Source organism: Podarcis melisellensis, assembly GCF_964234715.1.
Source record: "Podarcis melisellensis genome assembly, chromosome: 9".
NCBI lineage: Eukaryota > Metazoa > Chordata > Lepidosauria > Squamata > Lacertidae > Podarcis > Podarcis melisellensis.
In genome coordinates this window covers 74,138,107-74,159,302 of record NC_138541.1, presented here as the reverse complement: position 1 = coordinate 74,159,302, position 21,196 = coordinate 74,138,107, and the positions used below count along the sequence as shown (strand labels likewise).

The 21,196-nt window shown below is 46.6% G+C and overlaps 1 protein-coding gene across 2 annotated transcripts in view; it reads left to right on the top strand.

The window, feature by feature from the left end:
* CRMP1 (collapsin response mediator protein 1) overlaps positions 1-18,597 on the top strand; it is a 37,276-nt gene extending 18,679 nt beyond the window's left edge. For both annotated transcript variants that reach the window (XM_081925618.1, XM_081925619.1), the window contains exons 6-14: positions 291-371; positions 2,929-2,997; positions 3,645-3,765; positions 9,161-9,317; positions 10,111-10,252; positions 12,463-12,633; positions 13,131-13,310; positions 16,737-16,902; positions 17,623-18,597. In XM_081925618.1, the coding sequence (XP_081781744.1) occupies positions 291-371; positions 2,929-2,997; positions 3,645-3,765; positions 9,161-9,317; positions 10,111-10,252; positions 12,463-12,633; positions 13,131-13,310; positions 16,737-16,902; positions 17,623-17,714 (1,179 nt within the window). In that variant the 3' untranslated portion in view covers positions 17,715-18,597. The remainder of the gene's footprint in view (positions 1-290; positions 372-2,928; positions 2,998-3,644; positions 3,766-9,160; positions 9,318-10,110; positions 10,253-12,462; positions 12,634-13,130; positions 13,311-16,736; positions 16,903-17,622) is intronic.
* Positions 18,598-21,196: the final 2,599 nt, after the last annotated feature.

The following is a 21,196-nucleotide window of genomic DNA, read 5'->3' as shown; positions in this document are numbered from 1 at the left end:
GTGTTACTCCAAAGCATATCTGAGTGGGGTTAATTCTTAGGATTTCAGCAGAGAGGGAGGGGGAATCAATTCACCACTGGTGTCAAGCGCTGTGTTTTCCTTTTCTGATGAGAAGGGACAAGATGAAGAAACAGAGTGAAATAACCCTCTTTTTTTGGCTGTTGTGCTACCCTAAAAGGAAAGGAAATGTATGTATGCATGTGTGTTTTAAAGAAGGGGATAAAAGAATTGGGATATACAATAATCTGTCATTGCTGACTGTTCCCCCCCTCCCTTGGTACTGTATATAGCTCTATGAAGCCTTTACTTTTCTGAAAAGTCTTGGAGCTGTAATCATGGTCCATGCTGAAAATGGAGATTTGATAGCTCAGGTGAGAAAAACGTTTCTTCTACATTTATTTTTTGAACTGTCTGATACCCTTGATAGGTAGATTCGTTGGGCACAGATGTTTGCCATCTTATCCACCCATCTGATTTGGTTGTAGATTAGTACTGCAGTGTGGCAGTAGCAATGGTCATCAACAGTGGCGTAGCGTGGGTTGTCAGCACCCGGGGCAAGGCAAGTAATTTGCGCCCCCTAACCCGTGGATTTGCGCCCCCTAACCCTAACCCCCAGATGCTGCGCCCAGTGTGGCCGGCCCCCCCTGCACCCCCCATGCTACGCCACTGGTCATCAAGCCCTCGCAAAATGTAATGAGCGCTGAATGTCATGGTTGTGACAGGGAGTGATTGAAAATGAGCCCTACTTGGCGCCATGAAAAATTAAAATAAGATGTGAAGTAATTTATTGGTTCTCACTAATCTTGAACATAGAAAAATCTACTGATATCAGTTGGATGTGCTTAATTGTGTGCTTCACCAGGACTTAATGGATACTAGCCTTTCTCTGGATTGGACCGCTTACACTGGGCTGTGTTTAAGCCATGCTGTGATTGCAGAAAGGTACCCCAAACATGTAGACATTATTGTTTGGCCCAAAGTTCAGTACTGGATGCCGATGATGATGATGATGCTAGTATCAAAAAGAGGTTCTTTATTGCATAACTGTCCCAGAAAGACCTATGTGACAAATTGGTACCAATTCAAGTGCCACCTGGCCTTAGATGTCCATGCTTGGAACCAGGTAGTTCTTAAGAGATGAAACAGTCAAGAAGGGAGGGCTTGGAACAGGTGGACATTTTCAAAATTTTGTCAGGCAGTTAGCATATAGAATCTGTAATAATTATCAGTGCATTTTAGTTGTGGTGGAAGAAGCGAATGGGCCTCTGAGTTTGCCAGAAATTTAATTTATTTCATTTTATTTTTGAGTTTTTGTGGTGCTATTCATGGCCAGAAACAGTTCCAGCTAAAAGCAAACAACAACATGCTGCCCAAATGACTGAGTTGCCCCAGCCACTATAGGCAGCTTCCAACAAAATATAAAAAAACACAATAAAATATTAAACATTAAAAACTTCCCTTTTGACATCTGATGGGAGGCTATTCCACAGGGCGGGGACAACTACTGAGAAGGCCTTCTGCCTGGTTCCTTGTAACTTTGCTTCTCACAGTGAAGCACTAGAAGGCCCTCAGAGCTGGACCTCAGTGTCCAGGCAGAACGATGCAGGTGGTGATGCTCCTTCAGATATACAGGGCTGAGGCCATTTAGGGCGTGAAAGGTCAGTACCAACACTTTGAGTTGTGCTCAGAAATGTTCTGGGAGCCAACATAGATCCATTAAGACAGGTGTTCTATGGTCCCAGTGGCCCTCCAAGTCACCAGTCTAGCTGCTGCATTCCGGATTAGCTGTAGTTTCTGAGTCACCTTCAAAGGTAGTCCCACATAGCACACATTGCAGTAGTCCCAAGCAGGAAATAACTGGTGCATGTCCCACTCTGTGAGACAGTATGCAGGCAGGAAGGGTCTCAGCCACCATACCAGATGGAGCTGGTAGACAACCGCCCCGGACACAGAATTAAGCTGTGCTTCCATGAAGAGTTGTGAGTCCAAAATGACCCCAAGGCTGCACACCTGGTCCTTTAGGGGCACAGTTACCTCATTCAAGACCAGAAAGTCCTTCACACCTGACTGCCCCCCATCCCCCAGAAGCAGTACCTCTGTCTTGTCAGGATTCAACCTGAATCCATTGATTGCTGTCCATCCTCCAGCCACCTCCAGACATATAGGACCAGGTTCATCACATTCACTGTTTCTGATTTAAATGAGAGGTAGAGCTGGTGTCATCTGCCTATTGGTGAACACCCAGCCCAAACCACCTGATGACCTTTCCCAGCAGTTTCATATGGATGTTAAAAAGCATGAGAGAGAGGGTGGAGTCCTGAGGTACCCCACAAGTGAGTGTTGAGGGGTCTGAGCACTCATCTCCCCACACAACTTCCTGGACACGACCCAGGAGGGAGTGGAACCATTGTGTAACAGTGCCCCACGCTCCCAACCTTCCTAGATGGTCCGGAAGGATACCATGGTTGATGGTATCAAAAGCTGCTGAGAGATCCAGCAGAACCAGGAAACAGCTTTCACCTCTGTCCCTAACCTGCCAGAGATCATTGACCAGTCAACCAGGGTGTCCCGTGGTGGAGCCTGAATCCCGATTGGAAGGGATCCAGATGGTCCACGTCCTCCAGACATGCCTGTAGTTTGAAACAATTTAAAAATAAAACAGGCACCTAGCATAACACATAGTTAAAACAGCAGCAGTTAAAATTATAAATCAGGAACATTATGCAGTAAAAGCAGATTGGAATATCCAAAATCTGTAAACTACGCAGAATACATAGTTGATTGGATGGTATTTAAATGCTAACAATAAATATTGTTCCTTAACCAACAGACATGACTGAATACAGTGTATATGAGAGACTTTTGATACATATCAATTGTTATATTTGTAACCTGTTGGCCATCATCTTTTGTCTATTACCTCCTCAGGAACAAAAGCGTATGCTGGAGATGGGCATCACTGGACCAGAGGGCCACGCCCTGAGCAGGCCGGAGGAGGTGAGAGCTGTGTTCAAGTTCAGCCTAAGGGCTGCAGGAGCTATGCGTTAAAGTGTCTACAATTTTTTTCTAGCAGAACTAACCAAACCAAGAGAAATCCATAAGCACTTCACATCACTTTATGATCCTGTGATAATAATGCCTTAATACAGAACACCTTAATAACAAAAAATTAAGCTGTGGCCTTGAAGCTGATCGCCTGGAAATGCTCCATTGACTTCTATGAGAATATTAAAGAAGAAAGGGGTCACTCTGGTGATGAACACTTCAGTATAGCAGTTGCTTGCAATGTGGCAAGCTGGTTACATTCAGTTTTTAATGTTTTTGAAGTCGGAGGAGTTTTTTCAGGTACCACCTTGAGCCATTCATGCCATTTAGATCAGGGGTGAGAAATCTTTTTTCCTGTAAGCAGTATTCTGAAATTTGTGTATAGCTTCAAATTTATTCTGCTTGGAGAAAAAGCAAAGTGTGAAGTAGCAGGAAGGGTTATATGTTTGTAAGTCAGTTAAAAGAGGAAGGGGGTTGAGGGATGAGGAACTGTTAATAAAGCAGAAGAGGAAAGTGGCTGGAATCTGGGAAATACCTGTGTGAAAAATTTGCAAGGTAATGATGAGGTTACTTTGACTGAATTTCCTTCCTTATTTCAGCTTGAAGCAGAAGCTGTTTTCCGAGCCATCACCATAGCTAGTCGGATCAACTGTCCGTTGTATATCACCAAGGTCATGAGCAAGAGTGCAGCTGACATCATTTCACTGGCTAGAAAGAAAGGTACAGAATGAAGCCTTTCATACTGTTATGTGGAAAAAACTGCTTCTTTTCCCTTATGGGGTATCCAAGAGCCCATAGAAAGTCCTTTTGTAGGTTCTCTACCGGTAGGAGAAAATAACAGAGACAAACGAGAAAATATTGAGAAGCAAAGCAGCTAGTAAGCCTGATCGTTATTCAAGCTGTTGCAACAGGGTGCTCCTCCCCACACACAAACGAGGGGGGGAGGGACCCCGAGCCATGCGCACAAACCGTTACCGTATTTGTCGCACCATAGGACGCACCGGACAATAGGACGCACCTTGTTTTAGAGGGGGGAGAACAAGGAAAAAAAATTCTTCTGCTCTCTGCCCAGCGCCCCTTCAGCGAAGCGGCAGGAGGCTCTGCGCAGAGAGTGGGAGAATTTCCCCCCTTTTGTTTTCCCATTCTAAAACAAGGTGCCGTTTAAGGTGCGTTCAGGCGGCTACCTTGGAAGCCTGGAGAGCGAGAGGGGTCGGTGCGCACCGACCCCTCTTGCTCTCCAGGCTTCAGGTTCCTTTCGACCTGCTCTTTGGGGCTGGCGGGGGAAGCCCACCACCAGCCCCAAAGAGCAGGTCAGGGAGCAGCGGCCATAGGCGCGCATCACCTCTCCAGCCGGGAGAGGGTTGCGGGGGGCTGCTTTAGCCCCGCGCGCGCTCTCCCGGCTGGAGAGGTGACGCGCGCCTATGGCAGGAGCCTCCATAGCCGAGCGTCACCTCTCCAGCCGGGAGAGCACGCGCGGGGCTAAAGCAGCCCCCCGCAACCGTCTCCCGGCTGGAGACACGGGGCTGGGGCGGGGGAAGCCCAAGCTTCCCCCTCCCCCAGAACGGGACCCAGAGCCATGCCGAAGCTGCGCGCAGCTTTGGCATCGCTCTGGGAGCTTTCGGGGCTGGGGGAGGAGGAAGCCCTCCGCCAGCCTCCAAACCATGTCGGGAGACAGCGGGAGGGCGCGCGGCGCCTCTCCCGCTGTCTCCCGAGTTTGCGGGGCTGGCGACGGGGAGGAGCAGGCTTCTCCCCCCGCCAGCCTTCTAACCAAGTCGGGGGACAGCGGGATGGCGGCGTTCCGCCTCCCCGCTGTCCCCCAAGCTTGTGGGGCTGGTGGTGGGGCTCTCCTGAAGCCTGGAGAGCGAGAGGGTCGGTGCGCACCGACCCCTCTCGCTCTCCAGCTTCAGCGAAAGCCTGCATTCACACCATAGGACGCACACACATTTCCCCTTCATTTTTGGAGGGGAAAAAGTGCGTCCTATGGTGCGAAAAATACGGTATATAGACTTTTCTAATTGCCTGCCCTAGAGTCCAAGAACACCCCCAGAAACATCATACATACATCACAGAAGGGGTGTGGCCCAAGACTACCCCCTTAATACATCAGAGAAGGGGTGGAAATCTGGGTGTGTTGTTTCTTCCTGTCTGCCAGGTTACCTGATTGGATTACCTGGGCATCCTGACCACTCTTTTGTTATGATAACTACTCAATTCCTGAATCCAGGTCACAGGTTTACACCCTATTCATATTTTAGATGTGCCCTTAAGACAGGATTTGTGAAAGAGACAATGGGGAGATTTCCCATTTCTTTCGACCTTGCAGAGTAATATTTGAGGTCATTTTGGGAGAGAGAAAATGGTTTCAGACAGGTGGTTTACATATTTGTATGTGTTTGCTTGGTACATTTATGAACATCTATTTATGTACATTTATGAACGTGGGTGGCGCTGTGGTCTAAACCAAAGAGCCTAAGGCTTGCTGATCAGAAGGTCGGCGGTTCGAATCCCTGCGATGGGGTGAGCTCCCATTGCTCCGTCTCAGCTCCTGCCAACCTAGTAGCTTTTTAAAACCTTAAAGTTCTTATAACAATATCATGTATCTGAAATGTTGGACTTCTAGACATGGGTCCTTGTCTGGGGGACTCTGGGCTCTTGGGGCAAAGGCGAGGCTATAGGATTGGGCTATTTGGACTTGCTTCAGTAGTAATTCCGTGAATGAGCACACTGAAGAGAGGACTGTTCTCATCCCAATAGAAACAGAAGTACCTTTATCCAGTGCTTTGAGACACCAAATAATGTCGCTTCTTTTCATGGTGCTAGAAAGAACAAATTACCATATTTTTCGCTGTATAGGACGCACTTTTTCCCCTCCAAAAATGAAGGGGAAATGTGTGTGCATCCTATGGGGCGAATGCAGGCTTTCGCTGAAGCCTGGAGAGCGAGAGGTGTCGGTGCACACTGGACCCTCTAGCTCTCCAGGCTTCGGGCAGATATCCACAAGCCTTGGGAGCCCAGCGGGAGTTCCTGCGGGCTCCCAAGGCTTGCGGTTAGCAGCCTCCAAACCTGACCTGGTTTGGAGGCTGGCGGTGGGGAGAAGCACTGCTTCTCCCCACCGCCAGCCCCATAAGCTCAGGGGACAGCGGGGAGGCGGAGTGCCACCTTCCCGCTGTTCCCCCACCTGGTCTTTGGGGCTGGCGGTGGGGGAAAGCAGTGCTCCCCCCCCCGCCAGCCCCAAAGAGCAGGTTGAAAGGAACCCAAAGCCTCCAGAGCCCAGCGGAAACTCCCGCTGGGCTCCAGAGGCTTCGGGTGAACGCACCTTGAACGCACAGGACGCATCTTGACTTAGAGGGGGAGAACAAGAAAAAAAATTCTTTTCCCTGTTCTCCCCCTCCTATGATCTGGTGCATCCAATAGAGCGAAAAATACGGTACTCCATTTTGAACTCCCAAGCCACAGCACAAAGGTCTTCCCCATATCTACATATCCATGGCTTGCTTTCTCACCACTGCATATCTTGTGGCTCAATGTATGAAGTGACTCTATTGAGTGAAAAGCCTTGTATATGTGGGGAGACTATGCAAACATTCTGTCCGTGGTGCTGGATGAGCGCTGCCTCATTTATCCTTGCAAATTGCTACTTCATACTGCAGTGAGTCATCAAGTGATGAATACCTCTGTGCAGGAATCACTAAGGGAGTAAAATGGTAATGACAGAGAAGCTAAAGAGAAGGACTTGAACTTTGTTGGATGCTCTGAGCTGGTTCTCTGCAGCTTCACATCCCCTTTTCCAGTGCTCCTTTCTTTTCGGTTCTTTTGGACCACCCCTCTTCTGCACATTGGTTCTCCTTCTGAACTGGTTCATGGCTTTCTGCTTTAAATCAATCCATAGCTCATAGACCCCACCTCTTGGCTGTGCACATGAGAACCGTTTGGCGCACAGTCTGGCCATAGTGACTGGTCCCCAGGGAACTGGGTGAGATGGAGAAAGGGGCCACCAAAATCCCAGTATGGGGTTCTTCCCCCCATTTCCTCTCTGGCTATGCTGCTTTACCATTTTTAAGCAAGCCAACTAGCTCTTGACCAGTCCACTAAGAAATTCTTTATTGACTTTATCAGGCCATCCTTATATATCACATTCAGTTTATTCAGATATGCATTTACTTGTGGTTTTCGTTGCATCCCTGAAAGTCAAACAGCTGAAAGCATGTCAGTCTGAGCAAGATGACTGAAATGCTGGCTGCACTTGCATATCTCTACTGAAAGTCTGCAGGATTGAGAGCTTGGGAAAGTGAAGGGGCCCATGAACTACTTTGATATTCCCTCAGAATAGATTAGCTCCCTGGTGAGGAAATATTTTCTTCTGTTTAAACATGTCTCTCTGGAGCTCTTTATATATCTATAATTTTCCATTACAGATTTTCAAATTCAAATCAATATAACCATAATCATTTACTTTCCTTCCCCTCCTCCATGGTTTGTTTTAGTTATCCATTACTAGTGCATATTACATATATTTTATTTTATCTCCTTTCTCATTATATCTTCACTTAATTTAAACTGCTGAATTTACTCTAACCCTGCTAACGTTTTAACTTGTTTACAATAATTATTCAAATCTTCTACAAACATTTTCCAATCTTCCTTAAAGGCTCCTTCTTCCTGTTCTCTTATTCTGTTAGTTAATTTTGCTAATTCTGCATACTCCATCAGTGTCACCTGCTATTCCTCCTTCGTTGGTGCTTTTCTCTCCTTCCATTTCTGAGTATATATCATTCGGGCTGCCATGGCTGTGTCTGCCGTAGTCGAAACAAAATAAATAAATTCTTTCCAGTAGCACCTTAGAGACCAATTACTGTATTTTTCGCTCTATAAGATGCACCAGACCACAAGACACACCTAGTTTTTGGAGGAGGAAAACAAGAAAAAAAATATTCTGAATCTCAGAAGCCAGAACAGCAAGAGGGATCGCTGCGCAGTGAAAGCAGCAATCCCTCTTGTTCTGGCTTCTGGGATAGCTGCGCAGCCTGCATTCACTCCATAAGATGCACACACATTTCCCCTTTTTTGGGGGGGGGGAGTGAGTCTTATAGAGCAAAAAATACGGTAAGTTAGTTATTGGTATGAGCTTTTGTGTGCATGCAAGGTATCTGAAGAAGTGTGCATGCACATGAAAGCTCATACCAATAACAAACTTAGTTGGTCTCTAAGGTGCTACTGGATGGAATTTTTTAATTTTAAATTTGTTTCATACATGAAGTGTTACCCTCAGCTGACATTTGATGAAGTGGACGATGATTGTTAGTTGATTCATTTACGATAACATTAGTTTAATTTGACTAGTCTTTACATTATCTCCAATGTTAGTTAACAAATGGTAGGGGAATGTGGCTTTTAGGATGTAGGCAGTTCCTTCGACCGGAAAACCTAACTTCTGTCATCTATGCTCTGGTGATCTCTAGGTAAGATTGCTGCAACACGTTATACATAGGGCTACCTGAGGATGGTTTGGAAACTTCAGCTGGTTCAGAATTTGGTGTCCAGGTTGCTCACCAGGGCATGAAAGCTTAAGCATATTACACCGATTCTGGCCTGAATGCACTGGCTGCCGATTAGTTTCTGGGCTCAAGTCAAAGTGCTGGTTTTGACCCATAAAATCTTAAATGGTTCACAACTGCAATGCCTCAAGGACTGTCTCTTCCCATATGAACCAGTTCAGACCCTGCGATCATCATCTAAGATCCTCAGTTGTGTGCCTCCTCCACAAGAGTTCTGAAGGGTGGCAACATGAGAACATGCCTTCTCTGTGGTGGCTCCCTGTTTGGGAAATGCTATTCCCAGGGAGCCTTGCCTGGTGCCCTCCTTCCATATCTTTAGGCACCGGGCAAAAACTTTTCTCTTTAATCAGGCCTTTGGTTGATTAACATACTATGGTCCCTTTAAATGTGTTTGTGGGAGGTGGGGTGATTAGTTTGCTTTTGTCTATTTTGTGTTTTGTGTTCTCATTTTGTACTTTTGTTTTGAACCACCCTGTGATCTTCGGATGAAGGGTGGTATATAAATTTAAAAAATAAATTAAAAGGATGGTATAATCAGTTGTGTGTTTCCATTCCCCAAGGTGCTCTTGTTTTCGGGGAACCAATCGCTGCCAGCCTGGGGACAGACGGGACACATTACTGGAGCAAAAACTGGGCCAAGGCTGCAGCATTTGTGACCTCACCACCTCTGAGTCTGGATCCTACAACACCTGATCATTTGACCTCACTTTTAGCATGGTATTAAGTTGCAACTGCTTGCAAACCACCAATTCAGCCAAGGGAGCCCTTGAGCCTCTTGGATGTGAGCTAAAGTGCAGAAGTAATATGTAATAATAGACAAGTATTTTGATGCGGTTTGATTATTGTCAAATTTGTTCTTGTTTGTAAGGGAAAAGCAAATACTGTATTTAGCTCAGAGTGAAATTAGACATTATGCAGGAGACATGTGACACCCCCACCACAGGGGGAGGAGTCTGCTTAGCCCCTTCCCTGTTCAGAATTACCCCACTTCTCCTTTGACAAGAAAATCGGCTCGGAAAGGATGGTTTTAAGTGATAGGAAGGAAAAGGATTAAATAGCCTCATCCCTATCCACTCAAACTGGCAGTCTTCTGTCACTGCTTTTCAGTGCAAATCAATCAGTCCATCATCAGACGGTTCACAGGCCTCCCATACAACCTCTAACTAGGTCCTTAGTGGGGTGATTGTATAGAGTGACCTTAAAAAAAAAATATCTGTAAACAAAATTGCTGTACAGTTTCACTTTGGTTTGCCTTACTGATGCTGTTACAGAGACCTGAAAAACACTAGGAAAGATACCCAAAGAACAATACTTTGGAGAATAGTATTGATGTGAATGTGGAAGCAGAGACTGGAGAGGTTAACAGAATTGAAAAGCAGTAGTTAACCATAGAATATACATTCCTGAATGAATGTGCGGCACCAGTAGCTAGAAACACAAATGGTAAGCAACCCACATCCTTGCATCCAGCCTTTAAAAATATTTCTGTCTCCCCTCTATGTTCCTTCAGTGGTGACCTGCAAGTGACTGGAAGTGCCCACTGTACCTATAGCACAGCCCAGAAAGCAGTTGGAAAGGACAACTTCACTCTGATTCCAGAAGGAGTAAATGGAATTGAAGAAAGAATGACCGTGGTCTGGGATAAGTGTGTGGTAAGCAAAGGCAACCGCTGCTTCACACCAGATCCTGCGCTGTACTGCTCAGAGATTTCCAAATCTAACTCTTAGCTAGAGGAGGCCAACACCCAGTACCTTTTATTTGCACTCACACACTGCGGCCTCAGGGCACACAACTCTGCCAGCCTGGGCTGCTGTAATGCTGGAACTGCATTTAAAGGTGACCAGGAAACTTTGTTTTTGTACAAAGTGTGGCTGCCAAAATGTTTCTGGGAGACAGAAGCTTTGCGGCACCTCACATCATTGGCACTAGTTACCAGTCTGCTTCTGGACTCAGTTAAAATGCTGATATTATTATTTCTTCTACTCCCAATTCAGTTCTGTCAGTGCTGTCACTTGCATCGCCAAAGCAACTACACACACACACAGTATCAGCAGGCTTGGGATAAGCCCAAGGTTTGCAAAAGTATAGGGGGGCGTCACTGGATTTAGGGCAGCACAACCAGTTTCCCCACAATGGGCCAAGGGGGTGCCTTCTCAAAGCCCAGTAAACATTTGGCTGGCTTTGGAAATGGGGCATAAGGGCTCTGGCAGGGTCCTAGAGCCCTCCTACCTCCTTTCCAAAGCTGGGAAAGCACTTGCTAGGCCCTGCCTGGAGCCGCCACAAAAGGCCTCGTGGGCCACATATTGGACCACCCTGATCTGAGCGATTGTGGTGGAGCATAGGGACTCAGGCAGTCCCAAAAGCACCTGGACCCCAGTTTTTAAAGTCATCTGTGGGTCCTTTGCACCAAGTTCATGCATGTGGTGAGACCTGCCTGCAACAAGGTGCTGGGGACAGTGTCAAGTTCTCAGTGGTTTTCTCCCCTTGCCTCTGCAGCTTGCTGAGCCTATTCTCTTACTCACTGAGGCACATTGTTCTCTTTTTTCCTTTGAAACCAAGCCTATCTCATTGCCCCTATTCCCAAGTACTATTTGTATGCCCCATGAATATTGTGGCAGCTTCTGGAAGCTGAATACTTACATAGTCCCGAGATCTTAAGTGATGCTTCCTCCATCTCCTCTCAGCAATCTCTCTTGTATCCATCAGCACCATCATCTCGCCCCTCCCCCATGCTTCATCTCTGCTTAAAAGGGACGCTTGTGGCGCTGTGGTCTAAACCACTGAGCCTTGGGCTTGCCAATCGGAAGGTCGGCAGTTCAAATCCCTGCCACGGGGTGAACTCCTGTTGCTCTGTCCCAGCTTCTGCCAACCTAGCAGTTTGAAAGCATGCCAGTGCAAGTAGATAAATAGGTACCGCTCTGGCAGGAAGGTAAACGGCATTTCTTGTGTGCTCTGGCTTCTGTCACGGTGTCCCGTTGTGCCAGAAGTGGTTTAGTCCTGCTGGCCACATGACCTGGAAAGCTTTCTGTGGACAAACACCGGCTCCCCCGGCCTGAAGTGAGATGAGCACCACACCCCATAGTCGCCTTTGACTGGATTTAACCGTCCAGGGGTCCTTTGCCTTTACCTTCCCTTAAAATCTCTACTTGCTCCACTCCTTGTTCTGGTGGCAGCCTCCTTCAGAGCTTAATATCTTCATTAACCTTCATTCAGTTAATGAATTAAACATTCATTTAGCCTTCATTAACCTGGTGTGGTCCGGTTGTATTGTGCTCCAACTCACATCATCCTTGGCCACTGGCTGGGCTAGATGGAGTTTATGGCATTTGTGCTCCAGATTTAGTAGCGGGCGGCAGGTTGGGGAAGGACAAATAGCCCAGTAAAGCCACCACGTTCATCATCCTTTATTCTAACAGGGCCAAACAGTCATTTTACCCACAACAGCCACTATAACTAAGCAAATCAACAGGCTTCTTCCACCCGCCATGCAATTTTTCTGGCATTTTGCCCCTCTTAATTCCAAGTCTCAACTGCTAGTTTCATTTGCCATCTGCTGGTATGTTAAGAATTATTTTTTTAGACTCAATTACCTTTTAAAAATAAATAATAAATAAATAAAAACTAATTCCAGGAAGAGCCACTAAATCTAATACCTGTCTACATCCGCATACATATTCCTGGTGGCTCTTAATCTGCTGCAGGAAAGAATACCGATGATTTAATGGCAGATCTTGTCCATTTGTTTCCAGTGACTTAGATGTTCTCTGAGTAAAATTTTGTTGACCACCACCTCTCATCTCTGTTGTATGTACACATATACCACTATTCTTAAGATACGTTACTCATCAAAAATTTATCTTAGTCTTCAGGTAAAATGGATGAAAACCAGTTTGTTGCCATTACTAGTACCAATGCAGCCAAAATCTTTAACCTCTATCCGCGAAAGGGTAGAATCGCTGTGGGTTCGGATGCTGACATTGTGATCTGGGACCCAGAGAAGGCGAAGACCATCACAGCCAAAAGCCATAAGTCGGTAAGAGGAAAAGCTCTTCAATTTTTTTGAGAACTACTTAAGGCACTATTGCTGCAGGCTGTCAAAAAATACCCTCAACCACGGCAGCGCAGCATGTGCCCAGTTGCTCCTTACTGCATGTGTGCGTCACCCAATTGTGTCTAGAGAATGGATGCCAGTGCTGCTACCATCAAAGGTACACAGGCAGCAGGGCCGGCCCACCTGTGAGGTGGGGTGAAGCACTCACCTTGGATGGCAGAAGCCCCCCAGGCAGCACCCCACTGGCAGAAAAGCGCCACCAGCTTCTTTGCCAATTTCCGGTGAGACTTTGCCGAAACCTGCCATCATTGCTGCCACTTTGTGCCACCACACCGTGACGTTTTAATGGTTTTGACTCCCTGATTATTAAAGAAAATTAACTATCATGTTTAACACCTTCTACAATTTACTGTAGTATAAATCATTCATGCCTATCAATAAATGAGAATTAACTGCATGTTCTGGTCTCCCCGTTGCAGGCTGTTGAATATAATATATTTGAAGGCATGGAATGTCATGGTGCTCCCCTCATAGTCATTAGCCAAGGGAAGATTGTGTTTGAAGATGGAAATCTCCATGTAAGTAAAGGAATGGGCCGCTTCATTCCCCGGAAGCCCTTCCCTGAATACCTTTATCAACGCATCAAAATTAGGAATAAGGTAGGTTTGTATAGATATCCAAACTTCTTGTTGCTAATCATTTCTGTAACATGTTATAATGTACAAATGCTTGAATGTATATATTTTTGTAGAACAATGGGTCATTTCATCTGGCTGTTTGAGCCCAACCAGGGATGGCTGCATTACAGGGAATTGGACCAGATGACCCCTGGGGTCTCTTCCATCTCTCCAGTTCTGTAATTCAGAGAGAGCAATGTGCCTGAGAAAATACGCAGTGGCTGTATCATTCCTGAGATCCACTGCCCAGTTCCAGTCCAATTTGAGACATGAGTTTTGCCATTGTAAAGGTAAAGGGACCCCTGACCGTTAGGTCCAGTCGTGACCGACTCTGGGGTTGTGGCGCTTATCTTGCTTTATTGGCCGAGTACAGCTTCCGGGTCATGTGACCAGCATGACTAAGCCGCTTCTGATGAACCAGAGCAGCGCACGGAAACGCCGTTTACCTTCCCGCCAGAGCGGTACCTATTTATCTACTTGCACTTTGATGTGCTTTCGAACTGCTAGGCTGGCAAGAGCAGGGACCGAGCAACGGGAGCTCACCCCGTCGCGGGGATTCGAACCACCGACCTTCTGATCGGCAAGCCCTAGGCTCTGTCATTTAACCCACAGCGCCACCCGTGTCCCATTGTACATGTGAATAAAAGTTAAATAAAAAAATGAGAATGCTGGCTGATGCTTTGTCATTTTACAGGGATGGGGGACGTATTGAAAATGATCCATTGATCATTTGTGGGCCCTCGGGGAATTTCAGGTTGGCATACCCAGTGACTGGCATTATCAATCAATCTTTATTACGGTCCAGAGACCCAACAAATCGTTACAAAGCAATGCGCAATTCATACAGCCTACCTCCAGGTTAAACAAGCATTTTGTTCAGACTTAAAGATAGGGATCATTGTTTCTTGCAAACATCGATAAAAACCTTGCCACTGCTAATGTTCTAGCATTTGTCCGGTCTTCCAATAGGAACCTGACATAGTGAGCCTCTGATTTTCCCGGGAAAGGTACCAGCAAGGGTAATATCAGTTCAGCCCTGGCTTGCTCATATTTCACACAGTGCAGCAAAATATGTTGTATAGAATTGATGTCTTGAGCACACGAGCAAAGTCTTTCCTGGTAGGGAACTCCTCTCAACCTGCCATCCAACACTGCAGAAGGAAAGACATTTAGTCTGGCTTTGGTGAATAACCTTTGATAATTTGGTACTGTCAGGTTTTTAATATAAGGTGTTAACTTAAAGACATGCCCATATTGTACTCCTACTGCCAGCGAACTACAGACTGTGTGTGATCGAGCTCGCAAGTCACTGTGTGTATTATCCCATAATATTTGCTTTAACGTCTTTAGGGCACCTTCATAAACCAGGTAATAAAGTTTGGGGCGGTGGGTGACAGACCAATAGAGGTGGCTTTTCTAACCATGGTTTTCTGCCATTTGCTGACAAACTCCTCATTGGTTAGGTGTTGGTACAAACCCTTCCCTAGATCAAACACTGAAATCCTGAGCCAATGTTTTAGGGCAGCCCACCATGCTTTAGTTGAAATTGGACATTCACCAGCTTCTGACCGAAGTATGGAGTTGGGGACGCAGTTGGGTACCTGCAGCAGAGATCGTAGAAATTTTGCCTGAAAGCCATCTAGCTTTGGCAGGTCCCCATAATGCCAGACATTTGCAGCGTACAGGAGTTGGGAAACGGATTTTGCGTTGAAGACCCTTAAGGCTGCTGGAACATATTTGCCGCTTTTGGTGAAAAAGAATCTGAGTATGGCTAGCTTTGTGATCTCCGCCTTTTGAAGGGAGGTTTGCCAGTGATGCTTCCAAGATCCTGTATGATGGAATGTGAGCCCTAGATAACTGAAGTATTTAATCTGTTCAAGGTTATGGCCATCCAGCACCAGGAGAAGCTTCTTTCGAAAACTAAAATTTTAGATTTTTCATAATTAATGGATAAACCATTTCCAGAACAGTAATCAGAAAACTTCCTCAGCAGATATTTAAAACCTGGTCTGGAACATGAGATGATGGCTGCGTCATCCGCATATAACAGCAAGGGGGTCCTTCTCATTCCTATTTTTGGGAGGTGTCCATCTGGGTTCATTAAGCTCTCTTCTAGGTCATTTAAGAATAGGCAAAACAGTGTGGGGGCCAAAATGCATCCCTGTCTCATCCCCCTAGTCATCTCGATATTGTTCGATAACTGTCCCAGCTGACCGCATCGGACCTGCAGTTTGGTTCCATTGTACAGGGCTTTTATAAGAAAGAGGAGTTGTTTGTCCTGCAAAATTAGATTTAATTTGGACCATAGCTGGGATCTAGGGATGGAATCGAACACTGATTTCAGATCCATGAAGGCCACAAAGAGTTTACCCTGTAGAGGCCTGGTGTACTTCTCGGCTAGGAAGGACAGCATTAGACAGTGGCGTAGCGTGGGTTATCAGCACCCAGGGCAAGGCAAGTAATTTGCGCCCCCTAACCCATGGATTTGCACCATCCTAACCCGTGGATTTGCGCCCCCTAACCCGTGGATTTCCCTAACCCCCAGATGTTGCACCCGGTGCAGCCGCCCCCCCTGCACCCCCCACGCTACGCCACTGGCATTAGACAGTGGTCTGATGTTGAATGGTTCTCACGAAAGGCTGCCTGGGCTTCAGATAGTATATTATGTTCATTTAGAAAAATTGTCAGTTTGCTACTGAGGAATCGGGCATACAGCTTCCCAATTATTGAAAGCAGGCTAATTGGCCTATAATTGGAGGGTACGTTTGGGTGGCCTCTCTTAAAGATTGGAACTACTCTAGCATGTTTCCAGTTATATGGTACTTTGCCCGAGTTATTTACTACCGTAAAAAGTTCTGCCAGAAGCGGAGCCCACCAGTGCTGTTTTGATGTAATCAGTTCCACTGGGATAAAGTCTTTCCCCGGAGCCTTTCCACTCTTCATATTCCCAATTAATGTATGGACTTCCTCCACAGTAACCGGCCTCCAATGAGGGAGCAGTGACAATTCTGACTGGCATTATTGTCAGTGCCCACTTTGTCTTCCATTCTTAGCAGAAGATGGAAGGACCAAACACAGTGCCAGTAGGGGAGAGGGGCAGGCTTTCACCACTTTGTGGTCCTTTTTGAGATGTGGCAGCCATTTTGTGACTAGCGCCCACTGCACCTTTTCAAAATGCCAAAGGGGCCTTCTTGCCCAATCAGGCTGGCAACCCTTTCTTAGATTGCATTGCACTTCACTTTGAGGTGCTTAGAAAATACTAAATCTTACGATGTGCAAATCTCCCCACTTTGGGACTCAGTAACCTCGCTCTCTTGCATACATTTTTGCACTGATCTTATGCATGAGACGGGTGGGTCAAATGCCAGGCCACTGAAATGTAATTGCATTTCTGTTTGTGATATGCAGGTAACAGAATTGCAAGGTGTCTCCAGAGGAATGTACGATGGGCCAGTCTATGAAGTTCCAGCAACACCAAAATATGCAACTCCTGCACCTTCCACTAAATCGTCTCCTGCCAAAAACCAGCCTCCACCAATCAGGAACCTCCATCAATCTAACTTTAGCTTATCAGGTGTGACAAACTATCAGTATCAGCAACCTTTTTTTGGAAAACAGGGTCCATTGCAGAGAATTGCGTAGTACAAATCCATCCATAAGTAATTTAGTAAGGACCAGCATTGATGACTTACTGGCAGAAGGAGGAGATTTTCAGTGTAAGGGGAAGCCCAGAGGGAACCATGGCCTTGTGATGTGCTGTACATGCCCCTCTGCCTTTTCAGTGCTGCACCTGCATGCTCAGGTCTGGATAAAGGATGCCCACTCCCAGAAGTCTTGTGCGCAGGTGTAGCTCAAAGACAAATGCACAGAGGAATCCACATTGGTTTTCTGTAGATGGACCTGTGTTTCTACTAGTGCAGTAGGCAAATACCCATTAGCCTTGATGAAAAGTCACAGCAGACTTAGGATTCAGTGTCTGATGAAAGTTTGAGCACCGTCGCTTCTGAGTGCCATATCCAGATCAGCCGAATCAACCCTGGCGATCAATGGGGTGACAGATGTCACAGCCAGATCGCCCTCACATCCATGAGTGCCATATCCTAAACATTATGTTGCAGGGGTGTACTTTGTAAAATCAGTATTTGTGTGGGTCAGGCCTCATTTTCAGTATAAAAGGGCAAGATGTTTAGCTCATATTAAGCATTTGCAATTACTTGTGTCATTGATTTCTGAGTAAATGAAAGGCTGGAGAAGCTATTAACTCTCACCTTGTTTCTGGATTGCTGTTGCACAGGTGCTCAGGTAGATGATAACAACCCACGTCGCACTGGGCATCGCATTGTTGCGCCTCCTGGTGGTCGCTCCAATATTACTAGTCTTGGATGAACTCTGATGGAAACAGAAACCAAGAATAAAGGCTCATAGGAACAATTATTATTTCCTTTCTATGTCTGTGTTGTTGATCCCACACTTTTATTCGGTACTTGTGTGTGCGTGCGTGTGCGTGTGTGTGTGGCAGGGAATCTCTCCTCCTCCCCAAGAAAAGTGAATAGAAAGAAGTCATCATTGTGTAGCGTGTTTGCTTGGAATAAATTGCCTCACAATTGTGCTTTCATACCTTTGCCACCTTTTAAAGCATGGTGCTTCCATTTCTCCATTAGTGATGGATGCTTTTAGCTTTGTCTCGTAATGACCTGATAGTTCGTTTGCACCCCCCACCCGTTAGTCGTGCTAGAGTAGTTGATGCATGTTACTAAGTTATTGATGCAAGCTGCAGTTTGTGAGTGAGTCCACTTTAGAAAGAACACTTTGCCAATAATTACCACGATGCCAAGGTAAGAAGAAAGACTGCTCATTTTTAAAATATGCAGAATAGGACAGGAGTCTTTCTTTTAATGTTATTTTTTAATTTATTAAATCCCACGAAACCTCAATAGAGGAGGGCCTGGTGGCTCTGACCCACTTAGTACATTCCAAGTCTGTGTCTTTGCTTTTAGAAAGAGCCATAATTCCCACATAGTGACGCTGTTGCCATTTTGTTCAGGGGATTTCTACAACTGGCCAGTAGCGCTCACCTTTTGCATGAAATATTTGGTACTTCTAAAGAATTCAATTTGCTGTTGGATTTTTAATGTTTTTGTACAAAGTTTTTTTCTCCTTTATAAATCACGTTCATTTTTACTTATTATAATGTATCAGATCTACTAGTTGTGGTTCATTTTTTTTTTTTTAATTGAAGGCTTGTGAAATAAAAGAAGATGAAATGAAATGCTTTGCCTCTTTTTGTTTCCAGTTCGTAAACAAGCTTCTCATTCAGGGGGTGAGCAGAGAGCAGGTTGGGAGCCACAGTGTGGGGAGATGGGTGGGAAGGAAGAACCACTTTAGCCAATATCAAAAGGTGAAAAAAGACACTTAAGCTTCACCTAGTTCCTCATTGCAGAGGCTAGCCACCATCTTCAGAGATCCCTTAATGTACATCTGTGAAGGCCCCCCTGCCCGATGTATTCACCAAAACACTCATTCGCTGCAGAACTGAGGAAAACGGGAAGTGGCAGAGGATGGTCACAGGCACTGGGTCTCCTGAGGTGGACACAGCACGGCAGCCCCCAGAATGGTAAGGGGAGGCAGGTAAAGAGGCCCAATTCTTCCACCTTGCAAGCTCACTTTGAAGTGTTGCCAGCCCAACTTGCATGAGGGAAAGGGGCCCAGGTCCTGTTTTCCCAGGGGGCCAAACATCGCCAGCACCACAAGGGGCTGGTGTGGACTGGTGCACCCAGGCCTACTTCAGACGTACATTTTACATCTAGCAGGCAAATTCCCCATGGCCTTCCCGTGCCATGAAGCTGCTCCCTCAGTGGTGAAGGCCTCATCATTGCCAGGGCTCTGGTCCAAAAAAGCTGGGTCATGGGCCTCCACCTCATCCCTTTCAGCCTGGAAGGCAGGCAGGTGTCAGAGGAGGCAGAGGCTCCACCTCCTTTCCCCCCAGCCTGAGCTTCAGAGGCGTCTATGCCCCCCAACACATCCTATGGGGTGGGGGGGGGAAGCACTGACCTTGCATTGTTGGAGCGCTGGGTCCATCTAGACCCCGTTATTACCACCATCATTTTAACAGGGCCTCTGCCCCCAAGGGGGCTGACCCTCTAAATTTCAACCAAGGGGGGCAACCAGAAAGGACATGGCATAACAGGAGGCAGGAGGAGACTAGGAAGGTCCTAACTCCTCAGACCAGCTCTGGTCTCCATGAACAGAGCGGTGTTCCTCCACCTCTACACTCCAAGTTTCCTTTACAACCATGAGAGATGCCAGGAGATGGGAGTTGAGGGAGAGGAAATGGGCCTAGAACCATCACAGTCATCACAGAGAATCTGTGTGGCTTAAGTATTCCCACTTCTAAATTACACTGACCAGATGTCTGGAAGCTGTGGCTGGATGGTTACGTGGGAGCCGTTTGAAGTTAAATCCTTCGAAGACAGAGGTCCTCTGGCTGGGACGGAGCGATATGGGATTGAGGGGGCAACTCCCATCTCTTGCGGGGGTGCATTTAGTGCCAGCATCGTCCATTAAGAGGTTGGGTGTAATCTTCGATACCTCCCTCTCCATGGAGGCGCAGATTGCAGCTATAACAAAGGCGGCATTTTTTCATCTCCGCCAAGCTAAGCAGTTGGCTCCTTACCTCTCTCGCCCTGACCTAGCCACTGTGATCCACGCGACGGTCACCTCCAGACTGGATTATTGTAACTCGCTCTACGTGGGGCTGCCCTTGAGACTGACCCAGAAACTCCAGCGGGTGCAGAATGCTGTGGCGAGACTCCTTATGGGGTCTTTGCTGCAAGATCATATTCATCCGGTACTATACCAGCTGCACTGGCTCCCAGTGGAGTACAGGATCAGGTTTAAGGTGCTGGTTTTAACCTTTAAAGCCCTATACGGCCTGGGACCCTCGTACCTACGGGACCGCCTCTCCTGGTATGCCCCACAGAGAAATTTATGGTCTGCAAATAAAAACATCCTAAAGATCCCAGGCCACAGAGAGGTTAGGCTGGCCTCAACTAGGGCCAGGGCTTTCTCGGCCGCGGCTCCAATCTGGTGGAACGCTCTGTCACAAGAGACTAGGGCCCTGTGGGACCTGACATCTTTCCGCAGGGCCTGCAAGACAGAGCTGTTCCACCAGGCCTTTGGTCAGGGCGCAGCCTGAACCCCTCCTCTGGCAATCTGCACAGAATTTTGCTTGATGGTTGCCATTAATTTGATTTTAATTAATTTTATAATGAATGTTTTTAGAATGTTGGACTATTTTGATTGCTGTTAGCCGCCCTGAGCCCAGCTTCGGCTGGGGAGGGCGGGATATAAAAAAAATTAATTATATTATTATTATTATTATTATTATTATTATTATTATTACAAGGCAGGTCATGCAAATCAGCCCCCGTAACCACCCTCACACTCCCTTTACTCTGCACCACAGCCTTGCCTCCTGCAAAATCTTAACACGTGATGAAAAAACCCAGACTCCAGAAGCATCGCCCTCCCTTGCAAACTGCGCGTGCACCTGTGCACGAGTATATTTTATGTCTTGGAACTGAATGTTTCATGGCTGGCCAGAGCTCAGTGGTACAACACACATTTGCAAATGTCCCAGGTTGAAACCCAAAGATCCAGGTAGGGCTAGGAAAGACTCCATGAAGGCAACGTGATAAAGCAAGGGTCTGACAATATGCAACTGGTAGCTTCCTATGCGCTTGTGTGGATGTGTATGAATGCAAGTGTGGGTGGGTGCGTGAAGACTGAAGAAGACTGGCTCTCTTTTGCACTGGCCCTGCCCAACTCTGGCACGAGGCAGCTAAAAGGTGAGTTACAATACGTCTCTC